The sequence below is a fragment of the Theropithecus gelada genome, chromosome 17 (assembly GCF_003255815.1).
Source record: "Theropithecus gelada isolate Dixy chromosome 17, Tgel_1.0, whole genome shotgun sequence".
Lineage (NCBI taxonomy): Eukaryota > Metazoa > Chordata > Mammalia > Primates > Cercopithecidae > Theropithecus > Theropithecus gelada.
The window spans coordinates 92,810,516-92,832,136 of record NC_037685.1 but is presented as its reverse complement, the minus strand read 5'-3'; the positions used below and the strand labels follow the sequence as shown (position 1 = coordinate 92,832,136).

Below are 21,621 nucleotides of genomic sequence, written 5' to 3'. Positions count from 1 at the left end.
GCTGCATACAAGGTGGTGAGAAAAGTTCACCTAAAAATGTAATGAACTGCCAAAAGCCTAGTGGGCTAGCACAGAATATAGAACCCCTATGACTCACATACACAAGCAGAATTTATACCCACTTGCAGACTCTTCTCCATGGATCTCATCAAATACAGGAAGCACTGGGGCAGGTGCAAGACCAGACAAAGCCTCCCTCGTGGTGGAGGCCCAAGGAGGGAAGGGGAAGCACTGTGGAAAAGACACAGAGCCTCACCTGTCCTCTCTCCATTTCCTCTACTGAATAAAAGCTTCAACCACTTGGGGAAAGGCCTCAAACCCTATTATCCTAAGAGTACCAGTTGATATCAACTGCTTCTAGAGAATGGAAAAAGAAACTCCTTCACCCTTGGGGAAGAGCCAAAACTATCGTGGACCCACACTATTAGAGATCTTCTACTACTGGGGAGGGGCGGGATCATCAAGAAGGTCCCATTCCTGAAACTTAGGAACACAGCACTTGCCTACGACTGAGGCTGAACTAGTACAAGGGAATGCCCTCCCTCTACTCCAGGCTAGCAAGTGCCAAGAATCAAGTAACAACAGTCGACTTCTGGGGAAGAGGCATAGCAAAAGAAGAAAGCCTCTCTGATGTGCAGGTTCACACCTAAAGCTGAGGGTGGGACAGAAGCATGGAGAAAACCCCTATAGTCATGCAATGCCTTCCCTAAACACAAAATAACACTAGAAGAATTTCAAATGTGGTAAGCACTGAGGGTAGCCATAACAATGGTAAAAACCCATAATTCAATTCTTTATTAACCCAATACCAAACTAAAGGCCTAGCAGAAACAGAGGTATGATCATTTCCAGGCATAAATACTTCCATGTCTATAGTTTTTCAAATAAGGTGTCCAACTTTCAACTCAAAATTATTAGGCACAAAAAGCAAGGAAAAAAAAACGTAAAACTATTAAGAGACAAAGTAATCAAGATAACCAGACTCAGATCTGACCCAGATATTAAAACTCTCAGAGAGATAATTTAAAGTAGTTATGATAAATATGCCAAATACTTTAGTGGAAAAGTTGAACAAGATGCATAAACAGATGGAAAATTTCATCAGACTGTTGGAAACTAAAAAGTCAAATGGAAATATTAGAATTTTAAAATATGGTAACACAGATGAAGAAGGCTCATCAATAGACTTGACACACAGCTGAGGAAAGAAACAGTAAATGTGAATACAGGTAAATAGAAATGTCCCAAACTAAAAAACACAAAGAGGAAAAAAAGAGTAAATAAAACAACAGAAGACCTAAGTCCCATACATGTAATTGGAATACCAGCAGGAGAAGATAGGACACGATAAATACGTCCAAGAACTCTCCAAAGTTAATGAAAGACCCGAAACCACATATCCAAGATGCTCAGAAAACACCAAGCAGGATAAATACAAAAAGCAATACTGTACCCAAACTGCTGAAAACCAAAACCAAACCAAAAAGTTTGAAGGCTGTGGCTGAAGGGTAGGAGAATACACCACCAGAGAAGAATGACAATAAGAATTATAGCTGACTTCTTGACAAAATTATCCAAGCCAGAAGATAATAGAATGTCATCTCTAAAGTACTGAAAGAAAAAACTACCACCCCAGTAAAAAAATACATATATATGTATATTATATGTATATATATTTCAAAAATAAAGGAGAAAGACTTTTCCAGAAAAAAAAATGGAGATCACATATTACCAGCAGTCCTTCCATACAAGAAATGTTCAAAGAAATCCTTTGGGCAGAAAGAAAATATTAACAGACAAAAATCTGCATTTATATAAAGAAATGAAGAGTGCTGGTAATGGTATATATAAAGGTAAAAATCATTTTTCTCACTTTTAAATGCTCTAAAATATCATTGATAGCCTAAAACAAAATAGTGGCAATGTATTGTTTGTTTTTTTGTTTTTGTTTTTGAGACAGTTTCACTCTTGTTGCCCAAGCTGAAGTGTAATGGTACGATCTTGGCTCACTGCAACCTCCACCCCCGAGGTTCAAGCAATTCTCCTACCTCAGCCTCCCGAGTAGCTGGAATTACAGGCATGCGCCACTCATCCAGCTAATTTTTGGTATTTTCAGTAGAAACGGGGTTTCTCCATGTTCGTCAGGCTGGTCTTGAACTCCCGACCTCAGGTGATCTGCCCACCTCGGCCTCCCAAAGTGCTGGGATTACAGGCATGAGCCACCATGCCTGGCTATATTAAGTGTTTAATAGTATATGTAAAGTAAAATTATGGCAATGATCACACAAAGAATGGGAGGAGTGAATTGGGAGTGTATTGTTAAAAAGTCCTTATACTACATGTGAAGCAATATAATACCTGGAGGTAGACTGAGAGTAAAGATATATATTATAAACTCTAGGACAACCACTAAATACAATTTTTTTTTTTTGAGACAGAGTCTTGCTTTGTTGCCCAGGCTGGAGTGCAATGGCGTGATCTCAGCTCACTGCAACCTCCGTCTCCCAGGTTCAAGAGATTCTCATGCCTCAGCCTCCCAAGTAGCTGGGATTACAGGTGTGCATCACGATGCCCAGCTAAGTTTTTTGTATTTTTAGTAGAGACAGGGTTTCACCATGTTGGCCAGGTTGGGCTTGAACTCCTGATCTCAAGTGATCTGCCTGCCTCGGCCTCCCAAAGTGCTGGGATTACAGGTGTGAGCCATGGCGCCCAGCCCACTAAATACATTTTTAAGGTATAAACAATAAACCAATAGTGTAGTTAAACCATTAAAATATTCAATTAACCTAAAGTAAGGCAGAAAAAAAAAGAGGAAAAAACAGAATGGATGTAACAAATATAAATCCAGCAAAATAGTAGATCTTAATCCAACCATATAATGATAAAACTAAACACTAAGTTAAAAGACATAGATTGTCAGATTAGATAAAAAAAGCATGATCCAACTTTTTTTTAAAAGTCCACTTTACATATAAAGACATATATATGTTAAAAGTAAAAAGACGGAAGATATGCCTTATGAACATTAATCAAAAGAAAACTAGAGTAACTACATTAATATCAAACAAAATAGATTGCAGAACCAGGGATATTACCGGGGATAAAGAGCAACATTATATAGTGATAAAAGGGTCAGTTCAGCAAGGAACCTCAATCCCAAACGAGGATGTACCTAACACCGGAGCTTCAAAATACACACAAAACCCTCCCAGCCATTATTGATTGATACATGTGAATTTCTCATCCAAGCAGATATGCAATCACTGCCAGACAGAATAAATGAGTAATTTCCCTATAAATAATTACTCTGGCAGGCATGGTGGCACACTCCTGTAAATCCCAGCACTCTGGGAGGCCAAGGCAGGTGGATCACTTGAGCTCAGGAGTTTGAGACCAGCCTGGGCAACACAGCAAAAACCCATCTCTACAAAAAATGCAAAAATTAGCCAGGGATAGTGCCATGCACCTATAGTACCAGCTACTCGAGAGACTGAGGTAGGAGGATCACCTGAGCTGGGGAAGCCGAGGCTTCAGTAAGCCATGATCACACCACTGCACTCCAGCCTTGGCAGCAGAGTGAGACATTGTCTCAAAAAAATAAAATAAAATAAAAAAATAAAGAATTATTCCAAGTCCCCTGTCTATCAGTACCCATCCAACCCCAAGTTCTATCAGATCCTGCCAACACTAGGCACCAAAACACACTCTGCATAAAACACTCTCTTCATCCTTCATGGACAGAAACTTCTAATGCAGTCAAAGGTATACAAAGCACTACAAAACATAAAACATGTAGAGCAGATGCATTCTCAGGTGAGCCAAGTGGTGCAATCTGGAGTGAGTAATGGAATATGAGTTCTTTAGAGTAATTAAAAGGATTTTCACAAGAGTGGGAGGGTTACAAACCAGTATCCTGGACCAACATCAACTGAGGTGTGCTAATTATGTTCCATCTAGAGGTCCAAGTGAACATAATGTTGGTTCTGTGCCTCCAAGATCACACTGGAGCTCCTCATACAGCATAACAACGAGCTGGCTTTGTCTTCAAGGCTTCAGAGCTGTTCCCATACTAGGCCCCCTTGCTTGAAAAGCTTTGAGAATCTCCTATTAAAGTCTCTCTGAGTTATAGTATTGTGATTTATTTTGGGAAAATCTACTGGAAATCCTACTACTGTAAATTCTAAATTGAAAATTAAATCAATATGTAGTTTATCCTTCTCCATGCTCATATTTAAGACCACAAAAGGTAGAATTACACATGCTAAGAATCTTTTGTTATTCCTTCTGAACTCTTTTACTTTATATAATTTATTTAAGTACATAAAGTCATTTGTCAAACTAAAAATAAAAATTCCACTAGTGAGGATCAGAAAAAAAATCAGTTTTGATTTAAAAAGTGTATTTTTTGATTAAAAAATTATATATATATACACACACATATAAAATGGAACTCATATTCCATTACTCACTCCAAAGATTGCACCACTTGGCTCACCTGAGAATGCATCTGCTCTACACGTTTTATGTTTTGTAGTGCTTTGTATACCTTTGGCTGCATTAGAAGTTTTTGTCCATAAAGGATGAAGAGAGTGTTTTATGCAGAGTGTGTTTTGCTGCCTAGTGTTGGCAGGATCTGAGAGATCTTGGGGTTGGATGGGGACTTAGAATAATTCTTTTTTTTTTTTTTTTTTTTTTTTTTTGAGACAATGTCTCACTGCTGCCAACGCTGGAGTGCAGTGGTGTGATCATGGCTTACTGAAGTCTCGACTTCCCCTGGCTCAGGTGATCCTCCTACCTCAGCCTCCTGAGTAGCTGGTACTACAGGTGCATGGCACTATCCCTGGCTAATTTTTGCATTTTTTGTAGAGATGGGTTTTTGCTATGTTGCCCGGGCTGGTCTCAAACTCCTGAGCTCAAGTAATCCACTTACCTTGGCCTCCCAGAGTGCTGGGATTTATAGGAGTGCACCACCATACCTGCCAGAATTGTGTGTGTGTGTGTGTGTGTGTGTGTGTGTGTGTGTGTATATATATATATATATTTTTTTTTTAGATGATGTCTTGCTCTGTAGCCCAGGCTGGAGTGCAATGGTGCAATCTTGGCTCACTGCAACCTCTGCTTCCTAGGTTCAAGCAATTCCCTTGCCTCAGGCTCCTGAGTAGCTGGGACTACAGGCATGTGCCACCATGCCTGGCTAATTTTTGTATTTTGGGTAGTGATGAGGTTTCACCATGTTGGCCAGGATGGTCCTCAATCTCCTGACCAAGTGATTCACCCACCTCAGCCTCTCAAAGTTCTGGGATTATAGGCATGAGCCACCGCAGCCAGCCAAAAGGAAAAATGTTAATGTCAAAAAAAAATCTCATTTTAAAATGCTGTGTTCTTTTCCCTTGAAAGTAAAATCATAGCATGTAGGATACCAAACAGTAAAACAAAATGAACATTTAAGCTAAGCTTTTATGTCTCAATTTCTAAATCAAATTAATCAAACAGTAAACACAGGAAATCACTCAAAACAATGAACAAATTTAAGTAGGCAAATATTTGTAAATGTCTTAAGTAACTCCTTCTGATCCCTGAGATCTCTGCTAATAACTTTGAGGAAAATACTTGGCAATATGGGAACTCATTAGATAACTGTAGTTCATACGTCAGAAATGAAGAGCAAAATGACCAATACTCCAAATAGTCCCACTTGATGAATGAAAGGCTGTTTCGTTTGTCCTGTTTAGATGTCCATACATGTGCTCGCACTACATGACAAACCTGTTTGTCCAGGCTAAATGCCTTTCAGCCTATTATGGAGGGTTTTGAATAAGCAAAATATGTCTTCAATGTGAAAAGGGAGGTTTGTTTCTACCCATAAAACTATCTGAAGGAATACAGCCTTTGAAATATTCACATCTGCAAGGCATTTTGTTCAAGAAACCAAGGTAACTAAACAAATCATGATTATAAGAAAATTCTATAGACATAAGGGAGTGGCTATAAGCAGTAGGAAGAGCAGTAGCCGCTGGGATAAGCAGTTCAGATTTTCTTTCCATAGACAAGGCTTCCTTATATTGAACAAATCATACTTATGCTTGGGCCTGTGGGCTCCCAAGTGGTTATGGGTGTTCCAAGAGATGGGTGGCACAAGATGAAATAGTAAGTTAAGGAGGAAAAAACAGAACCTTTTTTTTCCATCTAAAAGCTTTGTACTGTTTAATACATGGATTGACAGTCAATTTGCATAGAAGGCAGTCACAGAATAGTGGTCAAATTAAACTCTCAAGCTATTCTATCTGGATTTGTGTTCTGACCCTTCTATTTAAACACCATTGACCTTGGGCAAATTACTTAACCTTTCTGTGCCTCCATTTCATCACCTATAAAATTGACAATGTAATGAGTTGAACTCATAAACTTGTTATGAGGACTAAATGGGTTAATATCCATAAAACAGAACAGTGTCTGGTGCAAATCACTATGTAAATATTTATCCCATTAAGTGGAATAAAGACTACAAATAGTCATTTTTGCCAAATCCATTATGTATTTGCTATCAATTGTTATTTACATATTATCCTAAGATCCTCAGACATATTTGGAAGAAGAGACAAACATAAAACACAGAGATTGAGACCATCCTGGCCAATATAGTGAAATATATTTTAGTCTCTACTAAAAATACAAAAATTAGCCGGGCATGGTGGCGCATACCTGTAGTCCCATCTACTTGGGAGGCTGAGGCAGGAGAATTGCTAGAACCCAGGGGGTGGAGGCTGCAAGGAGCCCAGATCGCGCCACTGTACTACAGCCTGGGCAACAGAGTGAGACTCTGTCTTAAACAAACAAACAAACAAACAAACAAACTATTATTCTATTTTCAAAAGGAACTAATAAATTCAGTGTGAGTCAGTGGCTCACACAAGTCATGGTGAGTCCCTAAGTGGTACCATTCGGCAAAAAAGACACTCTTTACTGGTCAGAGATAGAAAATAAAAGGAGAACTCAGTTCAGTCATAAATTTATATACTAAAAACACAGGAAGTCACTGAGGTTCCTGTCTCAAGTATAAATTTAATTTCTCAGACCAACAGAGTCAGAGCTGGTCTGCCACACCGAGAGCCAGGGTCTCCAGGCATGTTTAGCTCTCCCAGTTACTGCCCCAGCCCTGCTGTTCTGATGTGTCTCACAGTTGCTGCATGGGGCAGCCCCACAGGGAGCCCCTGACTACCCTCCACCTGGACACACAGAGAACCACTCCCGTTCTGCCCTTTTCCAGCGTCTTCCTGCTGCTGCTGCTGTGGGAAAAACTTCAGCCTTTAGACATGGAATGAAAGCCACCAAGGTGAACCTCCTGCCCCCATGTGACCTTAATTAAATGACCCCAATTTCTTGATTTCCCTTGATTCATTTCTGCTAAATTCAGTGAGATTCTTTTCCCCCACGAATAATTTCTTTTGAAAAGGCAAGAATATTGGGCCAGGCACGGTGGCTCATGCCTGTAATCCCAGAACTTTGGGAGGCCAAGGCAGGTGGATCACCTGAGGACAGCCAACATGGTGAAACCCCATCTCTACTAAAAATACAAAACTTAGCCAGGCGTGGTGGTGCACATCTGTAATCCCAGCTACTCGGGAGACTGTGGCAGGAAAATCACTTGAACCTGGGAGGTGGAGTTTGCAGAGAGCCAAGATCACACCACTGCACTCCAGCCTGGGCGACAGAGCAAGACTCTGCCCCGGAAAAAAAAAAAAATATATATATATATATATATATATATATATATATATATATATATATCTTAGATGAGTAAATTCGTTCAACCTAATTGTTTTTCTCCTAATACCTAGTTGAGACTAGCCAAATCTGAGTTCAATTTTCACTTAATAAGCATTGAGCACCTCTGAATGTGCCAGGCATACTAAGTGGGCCAAATAAAGACCATAAAAAGCTTCAGAGCAGCACGAGTCAGGTTTTGCCACCAAGTAAGCTTCCCCCATCTGCTGTGCAGAAAGGATTTATAGGGGGAGAAAGACATTAAACAAGCAATGGCAGAAGTGATAAATGCCATCAAAGAAGAACGAAAAGATGCTGCCCCAGCTTACAGCAGAGGAACTGAACCTCAGGTCATGGAAGAGTAACCCAAGTGGAGACTTGGAGGATGGGTTAATGTTAACTAGGGGAAGGAGAGAGGAGGGTGTCCTGGGCCCCAGTGCAGAGATGGTGACTGCGAGGATGTGGGGGCAGCCTGACCATGGAAGGTTTTATGGATTTGCATCCTCATGCCTAGTGAAATAACAGGTTTTAAGAAAGAGAATAGCCTCAGCTGACCTGAATTTTAAACAATCCTTTTGGCCGCAGTGAGAGAAGCAAGTGGACAGATGGAAACCGATTAGGAATCTGTTCTGAGCCTAGGCTAGGGGTAATGGAGATTTAACCCAAGTGGTGCCAGTGGAACTAAAGAGAAGTGGAGAGGTTGAGACACTCAGGAGACAAAGCCATAGGACTCAGTAATGTAGCATTTATAGGAGGTAAAGAAGAGGAAGACTCCTGGCTTCTGGTTTGAACACTAAGATGGTTGGTGAAGTCCTACACTGAGAAGCAGGGTTAGGGGGTACAATGATGAGTCTTGGTCCAGAAATGCTGCTTCTGAGGTGCCAGGGAGACATCCGAGGGATGCAGCGCCTGGATGCAGGGGACGAGCAGGGAAGAGACGTCCACCTGGAGCCATCAGCATCAAGGCTAATCACCTGGCAGGTGTGTGAAGAGTAAATGAAAGACAACCAGCACTTGACAGACAGTGGAACTGGCAGGCCAAGGAGACTGTGAAGAAGCAAGCAGGGAGCGGGGAGGTGAGCAGGGCGAGTATGGTGTCACAGAATCAAGGTCAATGAAGATGCTGGCTGAAGTGTCCCTGGATTTGGAGTCCTGTACCTCATTTGCTGGCTGCTTCAGTGAGAGTATTTCAGGGGAGGACTGGGGCATGGAAGCCAGTTTGCAATAGGTTGAAAAGTAAATGGGAGGCAAAAAAAAAAAAAAGAACTCTCAAGCACAGACAAATTTTTCAAGCAGTTTTTGGGCTATTGAAGGAAGAAGAAAGAGGGTGATGTCTGGGGAGGACATGGGGTCGGGATGGTTTGTTTTGGGAGAAGAGAAATAAGTACATTTCAAAACTGATGAGAATGAGTCTGTAAAGGAAGGACAGTTAAGGATGGGAGAGAGAGGGGATAATGACTAACAGAAGGTTCCTGAAATGAGCAGAGGGGCTGAGATCCACAGTGGAGGGAAGGAATAACACTTCTTCCATGGCGGCAGGAAAGCAGGGGAGAGGATGGGGTGAGAGGATGGGTCTGACATCTACAGGTATACAGATCTTTTGGTGGGAGGGTGGAGTTCTCACTTAATGGCTTCCAGCTGCTCTGTACGGTAGTTGGCAAATCAACTCTCAGAGTTAATCAGTGGGCAGGGGTTAAGGTCTGAGGGGAGTGGAGGAGGTCTGAAAGGACTGTTGTGTAGAACAGGAGCAAGACCTGGTCTGGGTGACATGCTGAGCAGTACGCAGGCCCTGCCAAGGGTGAAAGCATGATCCACCCATGGTGGCATCAGGCCACCATGATGTAACCTTGTCACTCAGCCTTAGCAACTTGGGTGCAGTGGGTGGCTGGCAGATGGCTGGATACATGCAGAGCTGGGGTGTGTCCTGGTAAGTGTATCGAAAGGAGAGGCTAAGGAGTTTAGGATATTGGCAGGAGGGTGGTTAAAGGGATGAGCCATGGAATCTACACTGGATAGAAAAGAAGTGCAAGGAGGGAAGTGGCCAGTGGTGGAGGAGAAAGCCAAAGGAAAGGGTCTTAAGGAGACGAAGTGGGTAAATTTGCAAAAAGGAACACTGGGGGTTACAATCAGGCTCGTGCAGTCAGGGGACACTGGGCTTACCAGGGATAAAGATAAAAAGCAAACGAGACCATTTCTGCCAAATTAAACTACTTGCTAAGACCAGACTTTCCCCCAAGAAAAGGGAAAGAAATGCAAAGAGCAGCATAGGGAATTAATGGAATTGTCATAACCTCATTTCTTCATGATTAGGTAGGGCATTACACAAAGAATACAGAATCCCAATACATTTTTAGAAATCTTGCTTTGATTTCTCACTAAAAAGGCCACATTCCTATAATGAATGACTTAAGAGAGAAGAGACTTAAGAGGACTTAAGAGGAAGACAGAAGTTGCTAATTTGGGATTTGGCTTTGAATTCCAATAATCTCTGCCATGAACTTACCATATGATTTAATAATGGGATTTTAAAAATGTAATGTAATGTTTATTCACCACTTCCTAAATGCCAGGCACTATCCTGAGTGTTACATGTTGATTTCGTTCAATCTCCATGACTCTGAAGTATGTACTTGTATTGCCCCTGTTTTACTGATGGGGAAACGAGACGTAAAAGACATTAAGTAGGTTTACCAGTATTCTTACTTTTTCAGCTAAGGGTGATAATGCCAGTTGGTACATTGTAAGGCATGAACCATAAAATGATGGTACAATTCACGTAAAGTTCACCTAAATTCTAAATAATTTTGATTACATGAAGGATTTGATTTAAAATGTTAAAAAATCTCAATACAAACCTAAATTTCTCTGAATCAGCATGCACTCCTTCTCCTTTGCAGAAAAATGGCTTCTGCTTGAAATGCCAAAGTCAAAGCAGTACTTATTCTTCCCCATGTCAAACAAAGTACAGTTAAAAATTGTCCTCCTCTCTCCCAAGGGCAGGCTGTTTTCAGCCAAGTGAATGATCCTCTTCCCAGGGGATCTGGGTGCCTCCTTGAAGACAGTGACCACTCCTTGGACGAAGGTGCATGGTGGAGGCAGCACCATCACCTCTACCCCAGACTCACATGTGAGTTCTGGCACCATCACCAGTTTGTATCCAAATTTCTGGGCCAGGTCAATGGGTCCTGTGGAGGTAATGACTGAGTCTCGCCCAAGCAGCTTCAGCACCACGGTGACATAGGCTTCTGGCCCCACGGGTGCACAGCCAAACTCAACCCACTGACCTTGAGCAAGTTGTGTCCTTTTGCTGGTTCTTATTTCCAGTGGCTGTCCTGAATTTCTTCTTGCCTCAGGAAGACTGTTGGTGAAGATGACATCCACTACAATGTTGGGCTTGTCCACAGGAAATGGGCACAGTGGTTGACTGGTAAATAGGCCCACTTGGAAGGTGCCTTCTGCTGCCTTGGCACTCCTATTCAAGTCAACGTGAAAGACCGGCCATTCCACCTTCAGAAAGGCACTTTTCTCCCACCAGGGGAATGGAGTGCTGTTGTCTGTTGCTTCTGGAATCATTGTGAACCAGTAGTCACCAGCCTCCTTGAAATAGAAGCACTCAAACTTGAGTGTTCCCTGGGACTGGTTGGTCAAGAGGTACTTGGCAGTTACAGTCTGATTGGTGTTGGCCTCCAACAGCAGGACAGATACATTCCTCAGTGTCCCATTAGCACCATCAAAATACTGGAAATCCACATACACTGTGTCGTTGCTTAGTGCTACATGGCCTGGCTCTCTCAAGAGGAGATATTCAGCTTCTCCAAGAACTGAAATGAAGTGGTCAGAATTGGTTTTTAAAAGGTGCATTTGAGAAGGACTATTGGTGACATTGATGAAAACAGAATTAAAAAAAATTTTTTTTTGAGACAGGGTCTCATTCTGTCACTGAGGCTAATGTGCGGTGGCACAATCACTGCCTGCTATACTCCTAAACTCTTGGGCTCAAGCGACCTCCCACCTCGCCCTCATGAGTAGCTGGGACTACAGGCACATGCCACCACACCCAGCTAATTTTCTTTTTGTAGAGATTGGTCTCAAACTGCTGGGCTCAAGCAATCCTTCCACCTCAGACTCCCAAACTGCTAAGATTATAGACATGAGCCACTGTACCCAGCAGAAAACAGCATTTTAGACAAGAGAAGTTAGAACTGAGCCAGGGATGATGTAAAATGATACTAAGTACAGATCCTGGAAGCTGGCCATTGTGCTCTTTCCATTCTGAAGTGATTCTGTTCCTTCTTCATCTTTCATAGTCATGTTAAAATAATTAGTGGTAAATACTCCGAATTCACCACATTCAACAATGTGATATATCTGCAATGAAAATCTATACAGCTTGAATAATAATTTTTAGGATTAAAAACCCAGTAGCTTATATTGTTAATCATATTCTGACGTTTAGATATTTGGGGAAAATGGATATACAGTGAAGAGAAAGCTTGATCTAAATGACACAATACAAATTGTTCTGGACTATTTTAAATGTAAAACCCTAAATTTACTTCAAAGTTATTATTTTCTGATATTCAAGACAAGCACTGGGGAATTTTTACCAGTAAAGGAATCAGTGTCCTCAGTTGTATGAGGCAGACATATTTAGATGGATAAGAAATGTTGACACTTTATTCTGCATGGATAACCAAAGGGATAGGGTGAACATTTATGAAATAACTAGGCTTGTCCTTGGCAGTTTAATGACATTACAGCAACTTGTATTTGCCTAGATAGGACAGATGACTACTACTTCTCAAGTATCATTCTGTTAGGATCAATCATATCTTTTAAAAAGAGACCCAGCAGAGCAGCTTAAGTGAAAAGTGCAAAGAACAGACACACAAGAATCCTTGTTTCTATTTTGAATCCTATCCAAATACATATCAAAGGAGGCAGGATTTGGCAATGCAACAGTCAGCTGGCCCGTGGCTAGGGTAAGAAACAGTTCTAGATATAAGGGACTGAAGTTCCCTTTAGGTTTGAAAAACAACTTGTGTAAATATGAATTTTTTTTCTTATTATATATGCCTCATGAATATATATGTCCAAAGGGGCCCATGTGTTTTTTTGTTTGGGCTGGTAGTCTTTAAAATACCCATATATATAAGCAATCAATGATTATTAGAATCAGCACATGAATATCCTGGCACACAGAAGAGTTTTTAATTAGCACAGCATTTCACCTAGTTCTCATTTGAGATGAGATGAAATAAAAGACATGAAACTTGGATGACTTGAATGCTTGATTATCACTTGTTTGAAAACCATAATCGGATAAAGTTCTTTTTTTCTCCAATTAAGCAAAAACAAGTTGTGGGATATTCCCTTTTGTTTAGAGATGACTCAAAGTTGAGGAAGGTGGCTGATTCTGGTGCAGCTTGTATACTGGTTCAGACCCAACCTGGTACCTTTCTTGAACTGCTGGGTAAAGAGACCCCAGCACTTACCACAGCCCAAGGAAGTGCTTAAGACTGAGAACAAAGTCATACTAATTTGGATCTGAAGGGGGCAGGATGGTTCTGTGGTCCATTTAAGAATAAGAGGCATACACCACTTAGTTAACTAATGAAAGTCTATTGCAGGCTGGTCCGATGGTAGCAGGTTATCAGAACTTATTAACAGTAGTGTCACCAAAGTTGGTATATGACCCCCAACTACTAAATTTGACTGGCTTAAAAAAAAAAAAAAAAAGCAGTCTATTGTGTATGACAGAGATTGTCAATGAAGCAAATCAGATTCTGATTTGATGGGAGACAGTCAATGAAAAAGACACACATGCCCCATTGGAAATGGAGAACAAAGATGCAATTGATGGGTTCCAGCAGCAGCAGATAGGAGGTATGTACTAGAGGGAGAATTTGCTACTTTAGAACTCCTGTTAGAAAACTACAATTTGGGCCGGGCGCGGTGGCTCACACCTGTAATCCCAGCACTTTGGGAGGCCGAGACGGGTGGATCACCTGAGGTCAGGAGTTCAAGACCAGCCTGGCCAACATGGTGAAACCCTGACTCTACTAAAAATACAAAAATTAGCTGGGCATGGTGGTGGGCGCCTGTAATCTCAGCTACTCGGGAGGCTGAGGTAGGAGAATTGCTGGAACCTGGGAAGCGGAGGGTGCAGTAAGCCGAGATTGCGCCACTGCACTCCAACCCAGGCCAACAATAGCGAGACTCCATCTCAAAAACAAACAAACAAACAAACAAAAAACCACTACAATTTGGTTCTACCACATCCTGACTACTATAGTATACAGGTAATGGTATATTTTGATCAGTATTAAGTAGAGATAAAGGGGGGTAAAACAGATCTATGACAATACCTACTTTTTTTATTTTATTGGTGGCTTGTGTACTCAACTTCTATGCTCTTTTTTATGCTCATTCAACTTTTATTTTCATATTCCAGTAAGAAATTTTGCTCTTAACAACACCCTTGTATAATTTGTTTAAATGGAGAATTTCAATGCTTTATTTATCATTATGAAACCAAGAACACATACTTTTTGTAGAAGGCTGTCACATGTAGAGTAATCTGTGGTTTTTTTTGTGTTTTTGTTTTTTTTTTTTTTTGAGACAGACTTTTGCTCTTGTTGCCCAGGCTGGAGGAGTGCAGTGGCACGATCTCAGCTCACCACAACCTCCACCTCCTGGGTTCAAGCGATTCTCCTGCCTCAGCCTCCCAAGTAGCAGAGATTATAGGTGCATGCCACCACGCCCAGCTAATTTTTGTATTTTTAGTAGAAACGGGGTTTCACCATGTTGGCCAGGATGGTCTCAATCTCTTGACCTCGTGATCTGCCCCCCCTCGGCCTCCCAAAGTGCTGGGATTACAGGCGTGAGCCACCGCATCCAGCCAGAGTAATCTGTTTTTAAAGAAGGGATACATTACTTTTCTTTTTTGTTTGATTTGTTTTGTTTTTGAGACAGAGTCTCACTCTGTCACCCAGGCTAGAGAGCAGTGGCGCGATCTCGGCTCACTTCAAGCTCCGCCTCCCGGGTTCATGCCATTCCCTGCCTCAGCCTTCCAGGTAGCTGGGACTACAGGCACCCGCCACCACGTCTGGCTAATTTTTTTTGTATTTTTAGTAGAGGCAGGGTTTCACTGTGTTAGCCAGGATGGTCTCGATCTCCTGACGTCGTGATCCACCCACCTCGGCCTCCCAAAGTATTGGGATTACAGGCATGAGCCACTGTGCCTGGCCAAATTACTTTAAAATAAATGAATCCCACATTGGCTTTCCTTAAATCCGGAGTCTTCTTGTATAAATAAACTTCTTAAAAAAAGAAAAGACTGAGAAAGGAGGTCTACTGAATGAAATGAACAGCAGTGCTCTGGTCCATTTAACCAACTGTGCCATTCACATTACACAAGCCAGTGTCCTCTACATCTTGGATCAAAATTTCTTCACCAAATTCAAAAACAACTTCCACTCCCATACCATCAACCGCCTAGATGTCTATGAAATATTTGGAAATCATCAAAAGAAAAGTAGTGAAGATTACATCATATTGTTGATTCTATTGGTTCAGTAGTTGTATAAAGCTCTCTGAGAAATGAACTCGATTTTTAGTTGAAACGAATGACGAGAACAGACTTTAAGTACCTACTATCTGCTCATTCAGGGTGTTTCGCATTCTTGATATTATCATAACAACCCTGTGAAGTCAATATTATTGCTGAGATTGAAAGAGATGAAGAAACTTTTCTAAGAGCACGCAACTTTCAAGGATTGAAATTCAGATTGGTTCCAAATACACGTTAGCACCAAAACTCTGTCAAGTGAAATCTTATGTAGAACCCTAATATACACAACATCACTGCATGTGTGTATGAAGTGATTTATCACACTGAATTACAGGGAAATCAAAAAGAACTCAAGGTAACATGCTTGCCTCCAGTTTTTTAAAATTTGAGAGAGTTGGTTTTTTAATTATTTTTTTAAAGTCTTAAAAATATAAAGTGAAATATGAATCAATCATGCAGAATCACTGAAGCATGAGAGAACCCAGGGTTGCAAGGGTCACGGTTTAGAAAGCACTGCACTATAGACCCTACCCTGCCTCCTTCATGAAGAGCCATCAACATCAATGCATTTACAAATGTCATATTTATGTTTTATTCCTACCAATAGCATTAAGTATACTCACAATACTCACCATAGTCACAGAGCACCACCAACAATAGATTTGAAAAGTCTTTCAACATTGGTTTCATTCTGATCGGCAAAATCCCAGGTCTTTAGTCTCCTCATGTCCTTTCTCACGTACAGATTGTGATTTTTTTCCTCAAAAACACCTGAAATTAGAACCTCAAAAAATGATGGCTCCATTCAATGTGATTGATAAAATAGTGATCATGAAATGACAAAACCATTCTAAAACTCAAACTTCCTAAGTGATATTGAAAGGAAACTAGAGAGGACATTAATTTTCCCTGGGGCAATGACTTATAATTATACAAGCCCCTTTCATTCCATTATAACTCACAGGTCAAGAATATGCAGGTATGCCTAGCACCCACTAAGATTATCTTTGCACAACACCAAAATCTCTTCTCTTTATAGCACATCCTTAAGTGGAGAGTTTATTGTTATTTGCTTAATTTTATCAAAGTTAATAACCAATTTGGATACATTTTCACATTATTTATCTGCTTGGCATTTCACACTGATAAATTTACTAAATTTCTGCTAAACTTTAATTTAGCATTGTGCTATATATACTCAAATGCTCCCTGCCTGGCGTCCACAAATGGGCTAACACTTCCTTGCACAATTGGTGTGTTACCAGGATTGCTTCATTTATCGATTCCTAGGAGCTACATCCAAGCGATCAAAACTTTTTTAAAAAAAGATACTCCAGAATACTACAATTAAATGTGAACTCCATGTGGCCCTGACTTCCCTTGTTTAGGGCAGCCTAAGGAGAAAACAGATAAATAACAATCATCTTCATCATCCTGAAATACTTGTTGCTGCTGGTATGCATCATGAGATTGGTGGTTCACACAGCAATCTTCCCAGTCTACCTAAGAGGGCAGGGAAGACCTTGCTGGCCTGTGGTTCACAGCTATTTGTTGGAAGAGGCACTTATTTTATTTAATTAATTTATTTATTTAGAGATGGAGTCTCGCTCTGTCACCCAGGCTGGAGTGCAGTGGCAAGATCTCGGCTCACTGCAAGCTCCACTTCCCGGGTTCACGCCATCCTCCTGCCTCAGCCTCCCAGGCAGCTGGGACTACAGGCGCCCACACCACACCCACCTAATTTTTTGTATTTTTAGTAGAGACGGTGTTTCATCGTGTTAGCCCGGATGGTCTCGATTTCCTGACTTCGTGATCCGCCCGCCTCAGCCTCCCAAAGTGCTGGGATTACAGGCGTGAGCCACCGCGCCCGGCTGGAAAAGGCACTTATTTTATATAGACTATTCAACTATAGAATAAGATACTGGGCATTTAAGATAGTTCTTTCATACTAGAGTCTAACAAACTATGTATTAATATTAAATACAACCAAATATATATTTTCTTAATGTTGATGGTCCCCCCCATTATTCACAGTTAATCTTTTTTTTTTAGACAGAGTCTTGCTCTGTCACCCAGCCTGGAGTACAGTGGCATGATCTTAGCTCACTGCAACCTCTGCCTCCCAGGTTCAAGTGATTGTCCCACCTCAGCCTCCTGAGAAGCTGGGATTATAGGTGTGCACCACACTCTTGGCTAATTTTTGTATTTTTAGTAGAAACAGGGTTTCACCATGTTGGCCAGGCTGGTCTCAAATGTCTGACCTCATGATCTGCCCACCATGGCCTCCCAAAGTGCTAGGATTACAGGCGTGAGCCACCACACCCAGCCCACAGTTAATCCTTTTAAGAAGCAAGTATATTATATTCCAAATACATGTTACATCTCTTCAGATAAGAGCACAAATTAGTGGAATTAAGAAGACTGATTGAAATAAGCCAAAATTCAATGGAAGGGAAACTGGTGTGTCCTATTAGCTTTCTTCCATTAACAGTGGGCTGAACAAAGGAAATACTGTACTTCCTGAAAGGGAAGCAGAGATTTGAAGTGTAACTATGCAGACGATTAGGGCTCCCTCCTCTTCCCCGCCACCCCTACCCCCCAAAACAAAAAGAAAAGGGAAGAAGAAGAAAATTGTTTTGGGTGGAATTAGCCACAGATTTGACCCAATTCTTTCCTTGAACATGGACTGGGAAACCTGGCCAAAGTCAGCCAGTAAGATCCTTGCAGAAAGCATCATATCACTTGGGCAAGTGTGAGCACTTAAAGACAATTACAATGCTTCTTTTAAGTCACTGAGACCTGGTAACCAAACCAAGGAGAAGCAAGCTCCCAAAAGTTGAACTGGCTTCTCTCAGATTTGTTTGCTTCCACCACAATAACCTTTTTATTTTTGAAGCCCCAAATCATAACTGATTTTGTGATAACACATTTTCTTTCTTATGAAAATGATCCCTAAAACATAGAATGGTGAGATAATCTATATTTAGAGCTGAATGGAAAAAGACTTATAAAACAGACCAGCCTACTTGTCAATCATAATATGGAATATGATTATAACATTAGTCATAATATGTCTCTTTAATTTCTTTCTACCTTGCTTGCTTATTTTCTTTCAACATGTTGTTCCAGATACCCGACTGACTTCTTATAATGTTTGGCTTCAGAATTGTTCTAGGAAATTAAGAACTTAGGTATATTTTATACACATTTGAAAATACTTCTACATAGCATTCTTGTATGTAAACTTTATAGACAAATTCTAAATGCATCAGCTGAGAAGGTGGGGAAAAGTTGTGAATATTCTCAACGGCTAACAGCATCACCGAATCTCAGACCCTATGTTTTTGCTGAAACCAGCTAGGACAAATGCTTCTAAATCTCCCTTCATAGCTGCAGAAAAAGAAAAGGAATCACACTAATGTCCATGGGACCAATGATTCGTGAAAAAATAAAAGGGAAAACGAAGAAAAGTTATTTTGTCCCTTCTGACCAACATGCACATGTTCCTGTGTATATATAGGAATAGTATTTATTGGGAGGAAATCTGTAGTTCCAAAGCAGCTCGTGTAAACAGGCTTCATTTATATGTTCATTCGAGTCTGCTCTGCCCTGGTCCCACGGGTTGGGTGCAGCGTTCCTAGGACGCCGTGGCTCGCCCCATTTACTCAGCTTCCCAAATGCCCGCAAGCCCAGTTCACGCTTGGAAATCTACCCCTCTTGTCGTCAGCTGAAAGCCCTCCTTAATGAGGACCGTCTTTAATTTAATTTAATCCTTGTATCTCATACTTTTTGTATCTCAGAAGGGATTTCTTTTTGGAAAGAAACAGTAGCTCAAGACGCGATTTTTCAAGGTTCTGTGGCCAGTCTCAGTCACCCGGCAACGTCTGAGCCAGGGCAGAGCCAGGTTCAGTTAAATTCGGGACTCCGAGGTGTGGAGACCAATACTCCTTAAAAGCGTCCCCTGGGGCCGAGGCGGGGGTGTGGAGGGGCCGCCAGCGTCCACCTGCGCCTTCAGGCTGCTGGGAGGTGGCAGGGTCCGGGGGCATTTCCCGACCCCAGCGGAGCCTCCGAGGGTCTCGCGGCACAGGAGCGCCCGCTGGGGCGCGGACGCCGGGATGCGGAGGGCGCTTCTTACCTTTCCAGACCGCCGGGATGCGGAGGGCGCTTCTTACCTTTCCAGACCGACGGGCAGCGACCCCAGGCCGGCCGGGCGAGTGGCGAGGCGGACGGGAGGCCTCAGGGGCCGCGAGGCAGCGCGCCGAGCATCCCGCGTCCCGGACTGCGCGCCCTGACCCCGCGGCGTTCGGCTCCTACAGCCCCGCCCTGGGCCGCCCCCGACGGCGTGGAAGGGCGGGCACCGGGAGGGCGGGGGACACCCGGGACCGGGCGTGGTCGGCTCCCGCCCCTTCTAGGCAGCGCATCCTTTCCTGCCCGCCCCCAGCTCGCCAGCTGCTGGACAGGAAACAGGCAGGAAACGCGCGGCCAGCCAAGGTCCTGCGGCAGGGGGTGCGGCCCCGGCAGACGCAGGTCCCCTCAACACACACCTGCGTCCACAGCACACAGCCGGATCAGGGGTTTAACTAAGGACGAGCCAGCAATCTCCTGACACTTCACATTCAATCACTTCTACCCTAGTGTCATTTTCTTCAGGGAGACCACAAAAATTAAGTCCTTGAAGTGGCACAGCATGTGGGCTGTAAACTTGCTTTCCCAAATGTCATTGAAGAGTTTCAAAAGAACATAGTTCAGGTAAAGTGCATCTCCATTTTCTTTCCCTGGGGTCAGAATTGGTTATTAAAAATAACTAAACGTTTTTAAAACCCTACTCTGCAAGTGTTAAAAGTTCTTTTTATGGGAATGTGAATTAGTTCAGCCACCGTGGAAAGCAGTTTGGAGATTTCTGAACTAAAAACAGAACTATCACTTGACCCAGCAATCCCATTACTGGGTGTATCCCCAAAGGAAAATAAATCATTCTGCCAAAAAGACACCTGCACTCCTATGTTTATCACAGTACTATTCACAATAGCAAAGACATGGAATCAACCTAGGTGCCCATCAACAGTGGACTGAGTAAAGAAAATGTGGTATATACACACCACGTAATACTAAGCAGCCATAAAAAAAGAACAAAATCACGTCATTTTTAGCAACATGGATGCAGTTGGAGGACAGTATCCTAAGTGGAACAGAAAGCCAAAAACTGTATGTTCTCACTTATAAGTGGGAGCTTAAACAATGGGTACTCATAGACATAAAGATGGCAACAACAGACACTGGAGACTCCAAGTCAAGGGAGGGAGGGAAAGGGGCAAGCGCTGAAAAACATCCTATTGGGTACTACGTTCATTATCTAGGTGACAGGATCAATAGAAGCCCAAACCTCAGCAACATGCAATTATCCTTGTAACAAACCTGCATATGCACCCCCAAATCTAAAACTAAAATTTAATAAAAAGTTTTAAGTTTTTTGGAAAATATGAGAGGATAGATTCCACCTTAACAGCTGTGCTTGTTAAATTGAGTGAATGAGCAGTATGGCTTACGACTTGCTTTTCTTTTATGCAGAATATACCATTTGACAGCAAAACTAATATCCAGTAATGGAAATCAAAGCACAGTGGTGGCCTCTGGAGAGCGGATGACTGGAAAGAGGCACGAGGGAACTTTTAGGGGGCGACAGATATGTTCTATTGTTTGGAGTGTGAGTTACATGGATTTGCTAAGCATTTGTTAAAACTCGTTTGACTGAAGATCTGTGCAATGCAGTTTGTAAACTTTACCTCATTTAAAAAATATTTTAAAGTATGTGATTTGCAGATCTTTGACTCTATCACTTCATTTTTTTAAAAGGTAGCACAAGTATTTACCTATGTTACCAGAGGTATAAAATTTTCTAAGAACTTGTCTTGTCAGCCAGGTGCAGTGGCTCATGCCTGTAATCTCAACAATTTGGGAAGCCAAGGCAGGAGGATTGCATGAGTCCAGTAGTTTTAGACCAGCCTAGGCAAAATGGTGAGGCTCCATCGCCACAATAAATAAGAAATTATTTGGGAGGCCAAGACGGGTGGATTGCTTGAGCTCAAGAGTTCAAGACCAGCCTGGGCATCATGGCAAAACCCCGTCTCTACCAAAAATAGAATATACTAGCTGGCTGTGATGGCATATGCCTGTGGTCCCAACTACTTGGTAGGCTTAGGCAGTAGGATCACTTGAACCCAGGTGGAGGCTTCAGTGAGCCAAGATGATGCCACTGCACAGGCTGGGTGAGACCCCATCTCAAA

The 21,621-nt window shown here is 42.0% G+C and overlaps 1 protein-coding gene across 3 annotated transcripts in view; it reads right to left on the bottom strand.

The window, feature by feature from the left end:
* THSD1 (thrombospondin type 1 domain containing 1) overlaps positions 1-19,973 on the bottom strand; it is a 29,693-nt gene extending 9,720 nt beyond the window's left edge. For 2 of the 3 annotated variants that reach the window (XM_025364243.1, XM_025364245.1), the window contains exons 1-3: positions 19,510-19,973; positions 15,970-16,108; positions 10,620-11,585 (exon numbers count right to left, since the gene is read on the bottom strand). In XM_025364243.1, coding sequence (XP_025220028.1) covers positions 10,620-11,585; positions 15,970-16,027 — 1,024 coding nt within the window. In that variant the 5' untranslated portion in view covers positions 16,028-16,108; positions 19,510-19,973. Of the gene's footprint in view, positions 1-10,619; positions 11,586-15,969; positions 16,109-19,472 lie in introns of all 3 variants that reach the window. The other variant, XM_025364244.1, reaches the window with a different exon arrangement.
* Positions 19,974-21,621: the final 1,648 nt, after the last annotated feature.